We start from the raw sequence: 14,618 nt of genomic DNA, 5'->3' as shown, positions 1-14,618 counted from the left end.
TATCCAGCGTTATTGACCTGTCACCAGCTGGCTTAGATCATTGACTTGAGATGCGCGTTCACACTAGCGTCAGGTGATCAATTTTCATAACGGCAAGGAAAGTTGTGTGAATGCGACACACCAGATTTGCACTGCTGGCCATTCGAGCTTGAGTCGGAATGATTGCTGACCATTCGACCTGGGAGGCTCGCTGCTGTGTGCGGAGTGACAGGCTGAGCTGGGAACCATTCTGGCCAGCACTGCTGGCCATCCCAGTTAGGAAGACTTGCCTGGAACTCCTTGTAGAGTTCAAAGGGATGGGATATCTACTTATGCTATTGTTTCTCTATGTTATAACTTAGTAGGCCTATTGCTATGACAGAAATATTGTAATATAATACATTCTATTGTCATTTTAATGGTAGAAAGTGTGACTATTGTATTTTGTATCCTGATGAAATAATTATATGAATAAATCTATTCTATTTCTTTTAAGTGAAGTCTGAGAGGTATTATTCTTGAAATGAAGAGGGGAAATAGATTTCTGCTTCCACAGTTTGCAGGATTGACAGAGGAGTGGAGGCTGCAAAATGGGCCGCAGAGTCCAGTATTGAAACCTACATAGATCGTTTGGGGAGGTCAACCATGTATCACATTGCTGTCGATGGATTAGCCAAACAAACATGGGGGAAAGTGGTATTTTTTATATTTTTTCATGGCTACAAAATTTTTAAAAATAGTGCAACATTGCAAAAAAATTCTATTTTTTTCTTGCTTTAAAAGAGGTTAACTTGTTTTCATGGTGATTGATAGGTATTTTGAACTAGGCTATTGGAGTTTATTGTAGAATGATGAATTCTGAAGGTAAAATGTTCAGTCAATCGATAACTTAAACTCAAAATTTTCATGATGTTTGGGAAAATTGGTGGTCAAACATTTAAAGCAAGGTTTCATCTCATACAGCTTTTCAACTATATGGGCATTGCATTGATAAATTCTATCAATCAACCAGTCATTAGTCCTTTTCTTGGATAGGCCAAGTGCCTGTACTTCCTGGGTTGGCAACGAAATAAAAACCTTCTCACTCTTGTACTCAGAACCCAGTTTGTGAGCAGTTTTTCTGTTATGCTCTATTCTTACAACATTCCTAGTGAAATAATTGTAATCCACTTCAATACATGATTTATTCAAGTTTGATACTAAGAAAATATTTATAATACATACATTACAAGTATTATTAATCATTTATGAGAACATAAATTTATGATAGTTATTACAATCCATTTGAAAATAAAGTAATAATGAGCCAGAGTTTGAAGTAGATTGATGCATAAGCAGGCTGAGGAAAAGAAAGATGGTTGCTAAAATAGGCTTAGCTCGAGAAGTTAACAAAACCTAAACTAAAATACAATGAAGTTTACAATAAATCTATACTATGGTGAGGTCCACGTTATAATGGCAGTGTTTGATTAGCAATGGTATTGCTTTCCTTGTCTTTCATTCAACAAAGTAATAAACAAAATATTTCATCTTAATTATGTAAATTCATCATGAAATTATTGAAAATAAAGGCCTAATTTATAGCTTAATGAAATATAGTTGATTATTTGAAATGAGAATGAACAGTTAATATTACATCAATGAACATGTATAAGCTACCATCTATCGGAGGCATTGACAAGACAGAGGATCCACAGCAAATTTTCTCCAATCTTTCTCCACTGCTATTATAACGTGGACTTTACTATAAGAGACTCTTCACTTTACAAGCACCATAGCACAACATTATGTAACTACATACAAACTATTATGAAACATAGGTCCAAATGATAATAAAATATGAAAAGCTTAATATTTTTCATTTTTGAAAACATATCACACAGAAACACACCAATAGAGAAGAAGGAATTGAGTTGATAGAACCGTGTGGGTATGTCGTTTCAAATGTACAGACTGAGAGAATGTTTTTCCTCAGACTGAACACTGGAAAGGCTTCTCTTTGGTGTGAGAACGCATATGAACAGTCAAATAACTAGAAGTGGAGAACCTTTTTGTACAGACTGTACATGGGTAAGGCTTCTCTTTAGTGTGAGAACGCATATGAACAGTCAAATGACTAGAAGTGGAGAACATTTTAGTACAGACTGTACATGGGTAAGGCTTCTCTTTAGTGTGAGTACGCATATGAGCAGTCAAATGACTAGAAGTGGAGAACATTTTTGTACAGACTGTACATGGGTAAGGCTTCTCTTTAGTGTGAGTACGCATATGAACAATCAAATCACTAGAAGTGGAGAACATTTTTGTACAGACTGTACATGGGTAAGGCTTCTCTTTAGTGTGAGTACGCATATGAACAGTCAAATCACTAGAAGTGGAGAACCTTTTTGTACAGATTGTACATGGGTAAGGCTTCTCTTTAGTATGTGCATGCCTAATATGAACAGTCACTTCACCAGAAGTGGAGAACCTTTTTGTACAGACTGTACATGGGTAAGGCTTCTCTTTAGTGTGAGAACGCATATGAACAGTCAAATGACTAGATTTGGAGAACATTTTTGTACAGACTGTACATGGGTAAGGCTTCTCTTTAGTGTGAGTACGCATATGAACAGTCAAATCACTAGGAAAGGAGAACATTTTTGTACAGACTGTACATGGGTAAGGCTTCTCTTTAGTGTGAGTACACATATGAACAGTCAAATCACTAGAAGTGGAGAACCTTTTTGTACAGACTGTACATGGGTAAGGCTTCTCTTTAGTGTGAGTACGCATATGAACAGTCAAATCACTAGATGTGGAGAACCTTTTTGTACAGACTGTACATGGGTAAGGCTTCTCTTTAGTGTGAGAACGCATATGAACAGTCAATTGACTAGGAAAGGAGAACATTTTTGTACAGACTGTACATGGGTAAGGCTTCTCTTTAGTGTGAGTACACATATGAACAGTCAAATCACTAGAAGTGGAGAACCTTTTTGTACAGACTGTACATGGGTAAGGCTTCTCTTTAGTGTGAGTACGCATATGAACAGTCAAATCACTAGATGTGGAGAACCTTTTTGTACAGACTGTACATGGGTAAGGCTTCTCTTTAGTGTGAGAACGCATATGAACAGTCAATTGACTAGAAGTGGAGAACATTTTTGTACAGACTGTACATGGGTAAGGCTTCTCTTTAGTGTGAGAACGCATATGAACAGTCAAATGACTAGATCTGGAGAAACTTTTTCCACAGAAACAACACATATTTGGTTTTTCAATTTTTGTTTTGCATAACACCCTCTCTTCTTCAAAACCTTCTTCTCCTCTTACTTCTTCCTTGCTACCTTCTCCCTCCTCTTCTGCAGAGGAATCACTCCCACTGCCAGCTAATGATGGCTCCTGAAAGTAAAACATCATAATATCAATATCAAAGTACTTCAATAAGCAATTGATGTAATTCACAAATCACAAAGAAAAGTCATTCACATTATAGGTTTCACATCAAATTAATAATGGTACTGAATTAATATTAATTAACATTAATAATTATGCTCTGAACCAAACAATGACACTCGACCACAGCTCAAACTGTAATCAAATACAGTATGAAATAAGAATTAAAAATATATTTTGATGTTAACTGTTCATAGGTTGCATATATTGATAGGATGAGATATGTCCTACATCAGCCAAAAATGTTGCTCAAGCTATGGTCGTTTTTTACTTTTACACTTGCCAAAGTTGAGAATTATTATAAATTCCAGTCTCTAAACAGCTGATTGATTGGTGGTTCTAGCTATATGAACCATAGTCATCCAAGTTCCATGATGGCACAAAAGTTTCGTGAATGAAAAGTTCTTATTGCGTGTGAATGCCATCATAGACCACAATAAGGTGAGAATCTCAGAGTGGGTAGATTTCAATTTGTCTGAATAACCTGAGAGATTATGTTCAATTATGTTTTAATGCGGGAGGTTAAGTTAATACATCTTTATACTTTTAAATGGCAATATGTTGATATTATTAGAGATGTTTTGATTCTTGAATAATAAACACAAACAATGAAAAGTTATTTGATCAGCTGTTTTAGCACACTTGAAATTTAGAGAATATGAATGTAGAAAATGCTTGCCATCATTGACTGCGGAAGTTTACACACAAATGAAAATCCACCTTAAGGTTCATGACCTCAACAATGGTGACAATATAATATTATGTATTATGGTATTGCATCTGTTTATAGTTTCATTCTGCAGTTACAAAATAATTCTTCTATATGATTCGAGTGTAGAACTTCTTTATTGCGTTTGCAAAATTATTGCACTCCATGACTTGTCATGTAATTATACTAGGGATGGGTATCGAAAGACAAAACATCGATGTTTTGAACAGCAATATTTTTTCATCCTAACATTGATAAGTGAAAAACATCGAACAGTAAACATCGATGTTTTTAAACATTGATTATCGCCCTACGTTTTTATGGATGATACTATTAGTCCAGTCAATATAGACATAAATAAGGGGGTGTGCTTGCAATTTATATTGTAGTTCTGATTTTTTAATATATTATTTGGGTACATAAGAGAAGTCCAGAACCAATTTCTTCATGCAAGATTTCCTTGTGCTAGATACAAGATAGCCCAAAAACCTTGTATTCTCGGCTCATTTTCTAGTTTTCAGCTATTTCTGCCAAATCTCTCCCAGATTATATAATTCTGAAAAAAATGAGATCACTCGGAACTCTCTATCTCCAATGAGTACTTTGTTTTAATTTTTCAAAAATGAGTAAAATTTGAAGAAAAAATCAATTTTGATGAATTTTAGTTTTTAATCAACAATATCTTCTGATTGTTACAATTTAGATGTATATTTCAAAATCCCTCTAGGCGTATTTTTGTGCTCTACAATATGAGATCAGGTAGAGCGCTCTATGTCATATAGATTTCCAGGTACACCTGACAACAATGCTCCTTGTATTGTGGGAAACACCTCATTTTCAGCTTCAACCATCATCACCATCTACTTTGTCCTCACATTGATATTTCGCAGAATGACATAAGTTCTTGGGTAAGAATCACCTGTTAGATGCACTTAATTTCAGTATTTCCCAGTAGAGGCACGCTTAAGGACACCTCAATAAGGATCAAAATTTCAAACACTTATAATTTACTTTTGACACAATGCTCAGATTTCATCGTACTACACTTCATTCTTCTTGGCTCGCCAAGGCGGTTCAAAGTCATCAACAGTCAAATTCGGTCAAAAAATAGAAAATTAATTGTTGAGTGAAGGTACTTATTCATATTCAATACATAAGAAATGGCCAATTTCTATATTCAAAGCTATGTATCTCTGTAACCCCTTATTATAAAAATTATTACATGATCTTGAAATGTAAAATAGAATTTTCTATTTCACCTGCTGTAAACAATTCAAGAAAAAATATGTTCGTAAAGTGAGATTTGATTGTTGAAAAAAATCCGGAGATTGTAGATATTTTTCTCATATTAACGGTTTTGGCAGGTCTATGATAGCGAAAAGTGATTCAAGATGAATTTTAGGCAACTGAGCTCGTAGAGGATGAATTTATCTACAATTTGTAATCAATCGTAAGTTTCTATGATTTATCAGACTCGTTTTAGAAACTCTTGATCAACAGTAAAATTACGAAAAAAATGAAATCGCCATTTTTAAAATCTTAACTTCCAAATTGTTTTGGAATCGAAAGTATTATTTATTGGAGTGGGTAGAAGGGGACCATTTTCACATTCTCTTTTAAAGGAAATTTTATCAGAAGTATTTCACAAGACTTGCAACTTTGAATATAGAAATTGGTCATTTTCTGTGTATTGGAATATGGGCTTAAGTACACTCAACAATAAATTTTCCATTTTTCGACCGAATTCGACTTATTATGCATGATTTTGAACCGCCGTGATGAACCGAGAAGGATGAAGTGTAGTACGATGAAATCTGAGCATTGTGTCAAAAGTTATGTGTTTAAAATTTTGATCCTTGAGGTGTCCTTAAGCGCACCTCTCCACTAGGGAATACTGAAATGAAGTGTATCTTACGGGTGATTCTCATAAAAACTCTTTCTTCCTAAGAAACGAAGAATCCGACCTCTTATTCAATTCTAAATAACTAACTATCTAACCTTGACATGGGCCACAGAAGTAATGTAAATCTTCAAGAGTATCCAACAGTCTCACATAAAAATACAGAGAGCCTGATTGAAAAATAAAAATAGCAATCTGCAGGAAATCAAAACGTATGCGAGATTTTTCACAAGAGTGATCTATATTCACAAAAAACACTAAACAGAATACTACACTAAATATGATAGAGATAATGATTGTAATTATGCTACTATTGCTTATTGCTCTCAAGATAATCCTCTTCAAACAAAAAAAATAAAAAAACTTGTATCAAATTAAAAAATTAGAATTGTTTTTACTTTTTAGTTGGGAAAAACATCGGATGACCGATGTCTACGTCTAGGTAAAACCATCGATAAGTGAAAAACATCGAACAGTAAACATCGATGTTTTAAACATTGATGTATCGATACCCATCCCTAGATTATACACTCATAATTCATGAATAGCTATTATCAAATGCACAGTTATTTTCTAATTGGTGATTATTTTTGACAATGTCGAGACATTTCAAACAGAAAACATGAAAAATTTGATATGCTGAAAACTTCTTCGTGTCAGAAGAAAAATTTATTTATTATTATTGAAATTATCTTCTTGAACAAAAAAGTTTTTAGCATGTCAAAATTGTTGTTTTCTGTATTTTGATAAGGGTGGATTGTGAAAGCAAGAAATTTTGAGAAATAATTTTTCCAATTATGAAAAAATTACCCTCCTATTCATTTGTTCTTAATATTTATATGTATGTTAGTTACTATAAGTATTTAGATATACCTTATAGCTTGAAATTATTTGAAAGAACACTTACAAAATCATTATTTGAGTTCTGCCTTTGGTTTGATGCTGTGGAAATTCTATCTAGCACTTCATTGCAATCCAGTTTGATATGGGCAGTGAGTAGAGTTGTCTCTGAAACATTAAAAGATGATTCACTTAATACTGGAAATATGGGGGAGAGATTGATTGATTGTCTTTATTAGGGCGGAGTTAGGACTCCTGGGCCTCTCTGCCACGAGAGAGAGAGAGAGAGAGAGAGAACTGGTTATTCTTACTCAGATAATAAGACTCATTATAGAAGACTGATTGATGATATTAAGTTTCTATTCTGGTATGACTTCCTGAATCAAACTTTACTAGCTCTAAACACAATTTGTATTTTCTGTAGAGCAGAATCTTTTCCATAGTTCAACCAACCTTTGCTGGATAGTTGTCCTTTTTCTTTACATTCGTTCTTCTCCATATCTACGCCTTCGTCATGAAGAGTTGTTTCATTCACTTTTACTGGGATGGATGTCACCTGAAAATAGACATAACTAGAGATAGACATACACATAGAAAATAAATATATTGATTATTCATCAAATTTTGCATTGAATTCATTGAATGCTATTATTTCATATTATTCTATGAGAAAGTAAAAATAAAATCGAAAACTACCATATTACTAATATGGTTTCATTATTTATTCAGGAGGAGTTAGTTCTAAAACTAAGATATACTAAGGAGTTTCTTAGTTAGTAAAAACGAGTTCTTACTTATGACTCATGACCAAAGTTGTTGCAGGTTTCCAAGATAATGTAATGGTGATGATATTGAGATAAGTTATGGGTTTGTGTTCTCATCGAGATAAATTTATTATGAGTTATTTGGAAAGTGTAGACTTAGGACTTCATCAATCAGACTTTTTTTTGTGAATTTTAATCATGAGAAATTTATTTTTCTGTTAAAAAATAATTTTCTCACAAGATTTTGCTAACTCACATCTGGGGAGGCAGTCAGTTTTCAATTTTATGCAGGGTTGAAGTATTCTCATGGAACTGTATTTCCGTTAGTGATGGAAAATACATCAGTATTTATGAATATTTCTAACTTGTATTTTCCTTTCCCACGGAGTTGTGCTCTGTCTCCACGTGGACCGTCGTCACATTGGTGGGAGGGAAACATTATAATTGCGTGGAAAAGATCAGTTTGAATGAAGCCGTGAATCAATACAGATCAAAATGTAGAGGTAGTCCTCGGGTCTCTCCAGTACGGTTTTGTCCACTTGATCTTGTATTTGTAAATGAGTTTCCATTGAGAGTAATATAATAGTTATTTGTATATCTAGAGTGAAAAGTACTGTTTTTTCTCCCTGAGGGAAAAGTTTGAAGCCCGAGGCAAAGCCAATTGGCAACAATTTTCCAGAGGGAGAAAAAACATTTTCCACTCATGATATACACAACATTTTTCCTCCACCTATATTATTATAAAAACTGCAAATAAAATAATTTTAAAAAACGTATGTGACCAAACAATGTGTTACAACATTATCTAGAGAGTGAACAGAAACAGCTGGCTTGTAATCACAGTTATCCATTGACAGCGCTATGCTATATGCTATCTGTTGGCAAAAGTTGTAACAACAATGGCCGCCACAACTACAGCTATGATGAAGTTCCCGTTTCAAATTTGATTACTCAATGAGGAATATTCGTTGGCTGGTATTTTGAATAACATGGATTAAAAAAAATTTATACATGTTTTTAGTATAGTGATATGAAGTTTGTAATAATTTTAGCATACAAACATAAATTTCATATATTGATCAAATGTCTGGTTGAGGTATTGAATTTAGTTGGTTTAATGACAACTGTATATGCTTCCTCCTCTGAGCTTAGACCTTCTAACCTATTTCAAATGTACGTTTTTAAAATAGAGATGCTTCCCATGTTATTTAAATGTAGTTACTTTTATGCTCTAGGGAGTTTTCCTGTTTTTTTCCTTCCGAGAGCAAAAAAGTGACACTCTAGTATTATGTTCCAGGGAGTAAAGTAAGCACCTTAGGCAGGAGGTGGAGGGAAATGAATTTGTATCAATGTATTAGTCTTCATCATGGGATAAATTGCAGATTTTAATTGTTTGAAGTGAATGTGTAATTTTCATTGAAAATATTATTACTGCCTAAAAAGCAGTCATTGGGTCATGTCAGAGGCTCTGAAATTGACCAGTTGCGACCTGAAATCTCTAACACCAGACCTGAGCCAGCCAGGTCACTCAATATTATTATTATTATTAAAAATATTAGTGATAACATCCTATGTAGTGGAAATTCGGATAGTGATAGATTTATACTCTGAAAAATGGTGAGTGACATTGTATTTTATAGCTCATGCTGAAAGCCCTTGAATGACTGAGAGTCCCTGATATTATAAATTTGAAGTGGAGAAATGAGTAAAGTTCACGCTACCTTTGTTAACAGTTCCAATCCCCGATCAGTTGGCAAAATTTCAAAGGCAGTTCTCTGGAGTTATTGATAAATGTGCAATAAATTGTTACATATTATTTGTTGTCAAAATTTCTAGTAGTTAGTTCAGTAAATAAAATTTACAAAGCCGCCGGTCCCGGCTGCCTAAAAAGCAGTCGTTAGGTCATGTCAGAGGCCCTGAAATTGATCAGTTGCGACCTGAAAACTCTGACACCAGACCTCAGCCAGCCAGGTCACATGATATTATTATTATTAATAAAATTTACAAGTTGAATAAAAAAAATAGTTGTTTATCAAGTCCCATGACTCGCACTTTAGTATTTTTGAGCTTTTCTACCACCATCTAGGGGCGGTTACAATAGCAATACAACAGTTCATGAGCGAGTTCTATAACCCAAGGGTTCACTAGTATAATTTCTATAGGCTATTATTAATGGGTATTCATAATTTATACAATGCCACAATATTATGATCACTTACATGATCATATTTATGTACCCATACTGTTTGTTTGTTGAATGAACAGCTATTTTCTCAGACAAACATTGCCTTGTGAAAAGTGGTTGGATTTCAAGTGTTTCTAATGCAAATAAAGTCACCTGTTCTTCATGCAGAATCTCCTGCTTGCCAAGCCAGGACATGGTGTAGTCTATGTCAATCTCAACTTTGACATCGGCCATGTCTTCTGGCCATTCAGCAGAATCCATTGGCTCAGACTTTACCTACAAAAACAGAGGAAAACGGTTCAATAGAGCATAGAAGAGTATGTTGCTCTATATTTTTTGTACTTGTATTGACATCATATATATGGAATAAAGATGGCTTAACTATGCAAGAAGATTATCCACAAAGTTGTTGATAGTATTGGATTGGAAACATTTGGTAGGGTATCATGAAATTATCATGATGTGATAGCTATCTATAATATAATAAAAAGAAGAATGACTTATACACAGGATAAGAAATACAAGAATGATGAATCATCAGGTCTGAACTACTGAACTGCAAATATCAAGCCGAACTTGATTTCAATCTTTCAAGTATGAATCGTTATAAGACATAATAGAACTTTATCGAATAGGTAGGATCTGTAGGCCTAATGCACAGTAGCCTATGCCTAGTTGAACATTTTTCACCTCATTATTTTAGATTTTGTCTAATAAAAGTTTATTTCAATTTTAATCTCCTGTCTCACTGTCACAGTCAATTGAGTCAATCTGGGGCCTATTTCACAAAGATACAAGTATTGTTACTAACCATGGTTACAGAGAAGTACTTGTAGTTACAAGTTTACAAGTACTCACGTTTCACAAAAAAATTATGATCTACAAGTTTACAATTTTACAAGTACTTCAATAATAAACATAACCTATTTTCATGATAATTTCCTTTTTTCATCCTTTATAAAGGTTACTTGTACTTTTCAATAATTACTTTAAAAATATTTGAAAGCAATATGATGTTTTTTGTACAGTCTACTTCATTGATTGCTGAAGTTGTAACCTACACAGTATATGCACTCTATATATATATATATATATTTATATATATATATAATATAGTATATGTACTATATATAATGTATACTATAGTACACATAACCTATGAGGTAACACATTAATAACTATTTTGGAAATTATTGAATTCAATTTCCTAATTCATATATTTCCAAAATAATGAATTATAGAGGAATATAGGGCATTTTTGATTATTAGAAATATTTATTGAATATTTAAAATCATTTTAATAATCACTTGTAAATCCTTTACATAGCTTTCCACTTCGGTAGAAATTTCATAGTTACGAACAAGTAATTTCGACTAAAATTGTTGGCTACAATGAAAATCTTTGTGAAACACTTGTTCGTAACAAGCAAATCACTTGTAAACTTGTAGAAATTCATTGTAGCTACAGGTTTACAATCCTGCTTTTGTGAAACACTTGTTATCAGCTGTTCTCCAAAACCATGGTTGGCAACAAGACTTGTAACCAACTTGTACCTTTGTGAAACAGGCCCCTGGGATCTCATCTAGTCAGGAACGGTAACAGTATTTTGTCCTATTTGATAAATACTTACTTTTGATGCTATTCAAGATTATACCTATCCTATCATATTATGAATAAAGAAACTTATTGACCGAACGAAGTGAGGTCTAAGATTCAAGTCGACGGTTCGGCATTTCTCTTAATGTTTAAATGTTTATATGTTCATATGTTGCGCATTCACGGCGAAACGCGGTAATAGATTTTCATGAAATTTGACAGGTATGTTCCTTTTTAAATTGCGCGTCGACGTATATACAAGGTTTTTGGAAATTTTGCATTTCAAGGATAATATAAAAGGAAAAAGGATCCTCCTTCATACGCCAATAATAGAGTGAAAATCAAACTATAGAATTATTCATAATTAATCAGCGGACAAGTCATTACACAGATGTGTGGAGAAGCCAGTCTATTACTGTATTTGTATAAGGTCTATAGTTTCAATCGAAGACCTTGAAGAGGTATGCATCTTTAAGCTGGGTTTACACAAAAGTTATTAACAAAATGTTAATAGCCTAACTTAATCCTTATAGATTCTATTAGATTGAACGCAAGTTGACGAACACATATTATGTTCATCATGTGTATGATAAGTTATGTTCAATCTAATATAATTTATAAGGATTGAGTTATTAACATTTTGTTCATAAATTTGGTCTAATCGCAGCTTTAAGGTCTTCAATATTTTGTTTTGCAGTCATGGTAGGCCTATTATTATGCGTGTCCATCAGTATCAATATTCTCACATTCGAAAAAACTAATTTTATAGGTGATTAAAAATAATTAAATGAACTAAATAATGCTGAAGAAATTATAATATTTTTGATTGAAAAAATTAATTTTCATTAGATGGAAAGATTATCACGGAACTGGATGAATATTATATAAATTCTAGAATAGAAATATATTCTATTCATTGTTTAAATTAACATAAATATTAATAAATTATGGAATACAAATTCAAACGTGAACTGATTTTTCAACATTTAAAACAGTTGACATCAGGTACTTGTGGATGAGAATACTGCGTGAGGTGACAGAAATACTAAAGAAGGATCTACTGTAGATCTTTAGTAGGCGATGATACTAGTTTTACAGACGAATAATGAGAAAGACAACCGGCTTCTCATACCTTTACTTTATGCTTATAATAATAGACTAGATATTATAATAAAATAATAGACTATGACGCTTAAAAAGTAGGTTAGGCCTTGTGACAGGTAGGCTAGATAAAAATGGTCTTATAAATAATATACTTACAGTAGACTCCATGATTTTCCTAGGTTAATGTCACTAATTACGGAACAATTAGTCACTTTTGACTTTCTCTATTTACGGAATGTATCGATAATAATGAAAAAATCTAAACATAAACACTTACTTATAGGTCTACCATTACACTTGGGAGGATGGGAGTTACACAACATGAAAAATGTGAACATTGAACAAAGAGCAACAAACAATCCACAGAGAACTCGCGACAAACCACTCTCTGTCTCAGACAGCACCGTATCGCGCATGCGTTAGCAACGGGTTTTACCCGTTCCATTCAGTCAGTTCTTTGAATGTAACGTTCTTTGTGATGATGGTTACCGAGCACTGTAACTGGAGCCAATCGTCATTCTATTTGATGAAGATATTATTATCCAATGATCATTTATCATAAAATTCAATATAATAATCAATATATTATCATTTTATTTAATAAAAGAAAGACTACTTTTGAAAAATATAATTAATAAAATATAACAGTTGTTATTTAACTGATGTTAAAAAACACTATACCCTAACTAAGTCAGCATATTGTCATTTCAAAACAAAAACCGAACCCTCAACCTCCCCTTTCACATTTAAAACATTAATAAACATAACTATTTGAAAAACCTCTAATCCCTTCCAGCATATTGCAATTTCAAAGCAAAATCCTAACCTATCTTTCCACCTTTGAAAATCAAAAAGCATAATTCTACCTGGACTCTAGTCCTTTCTAGCATATCGCAATTTTAAAGCAAAAACCTAACCTAACCTTATGAAACATTATTGAATATAATCCAAAAAAACCTAACCACTAACCCCTTACCCCTTCACATTTAATAATTTAGATTTTAAAGCAAAATCCTAACCCCCTAACCTATCCTTTCACATTTGAAACATCAAAAAACATAACTCTAACTGCACCCTAGCCCCTTCTAGCATAGGTATTGCAATTTCAAAGCAAAAACCTAACCCATCCTAATAATACATTATTAAATATAACCTTAATTTAACCTAACCTCTAACCCTTTCACATTTAATACTTTAGATTTATTTGTCATCTTTAGAACAAAACATAAACATGTGGTTCATTCCATGAACATGTTCACAAACATGTGGTTCATTTCATGAACATGTTCACAAACATGTGGTTCATTTCATGAACATGTTCACAAACATGTAGTTCATTTCATGAACATGTTCACAACATGTGGTTCATTTCATGAACATGTTCACAAACATGTGGTCATTTCATGAACATGTTCACAAACATGTGGTTCATTTCATGAACATGTTCACAAACATGTGGTTCATTTCATGAACATGTTCACAAACATGTGGTTCATTTCATGAACATGTTCACAAACATGTGGTTCATTTCATGAACATGTTCACAAACATGTGGTTCAAAGCAAAATCCTAACCCCCTAACCTATTCTTTTACCTTTGAAACATCAAAAAACATAACTCTACCTAGACCCTAGCCCCTTCTAGCATTTTGCAATTTTAAAGCAAAAACCTAACCTATCCCAATAAAACATTATTAAATAAAACCTAACCCCTAACTCTTTCACATTTGTTGAACGATAGACAAGGATAGCAGCACAATTGCAAATCGTACACTACCATTATAACGTGGACCTCACTATAGATACTCAAAGAATACTTTTGAATAACTATGTTATAACTGTGACTGTTGCTGGCCGTTACTCTGTTTCTGTGACAAAGAGAAGCTGCTAGCTCGCGAGGCTCGCTCCTCGCTGTAGAAATGGGGCCGCGGAATTGGAAATATCTGGAACTCAAAATATCAATGTAAAATGTCCTATGCTTGAAAACTGTTGCTGGGTGGAACTCCGAATATTTGTCAGACAGCGGAATTGGAAATATCCGGAACTCGAAATATGTTGCTAGGCGGAATTGGGAGTTTCTGAACTCAAATTATTTGTTTGTCA

At 33.3% G+C, this 14,618-nt stretch overlaps 1 protein-coding gene across 2 annotated transcripts in view; it reads right to left on the bottom strand.

Annotated features, from left to right (window-relative positions):
• The window catches only part of LOC111045574 (zinc finger protein 271-like), a 23,700-nt gene extending 10,813 nt beyond the window's left edge, over window positions 1-12,887 (bottom strand). Inside the window, exons 1-5 of one of the 2 annotated variants that reach the window (XM_039440944.1) lie at window positions 12,673-12,835; window positions 9,969-10,091; window positions 7,320-7,422; window positions 6,934-7,034; window positions 1,926-3,363 (exon numbers count right to left, since the gene is read on the bottom strand). In XM_039440944.1, the coding sequence (XP_039296878.1) occupies window positions 1,951-3,363; window positions 6,934-7,034; window positions 7,320-7,422; window positions 9,969-10,091; window positions 12,673-12,684 (1,752 nt within the window). In that variant the 5' untranslated portion in view covers window positions 12,685-12,835 and the 3' untranslated portion in view covers window positions 1,926-1,950. Of the gene's footprint in view, window positions 1-1,144; window positions 3,364-6,933; window positions 7,035-7,319; window positions 7,423-9,968; window positions 10,092-12,672 lie in introns of those variants that run through there. The other variant, XM_039440943.1, reaches the window with a different exon arrangement.
• Between the last annotated feature and the right edge of the window lie 1,731 nt (window positions 12,888-14,618).

This window comes from Nilaparvata lugens, chromosome 14, assembly GCF_014356525.2.
Source record: "Nilaparvata lugens isolate BPH chromosome 14, ASM1435652v1, whole genome shotgun sequence".
NCBI lineage: Eukaryota > Metazoa > Arthropoda > Insecta > Hemiptera > Delphacidae > Nilaparvata > Nilaparvata lugens.
Note: the sequence above shows the minus strand (reverse complement) of the source record. Positions and strands in the feature narration are given on the sequence as shown.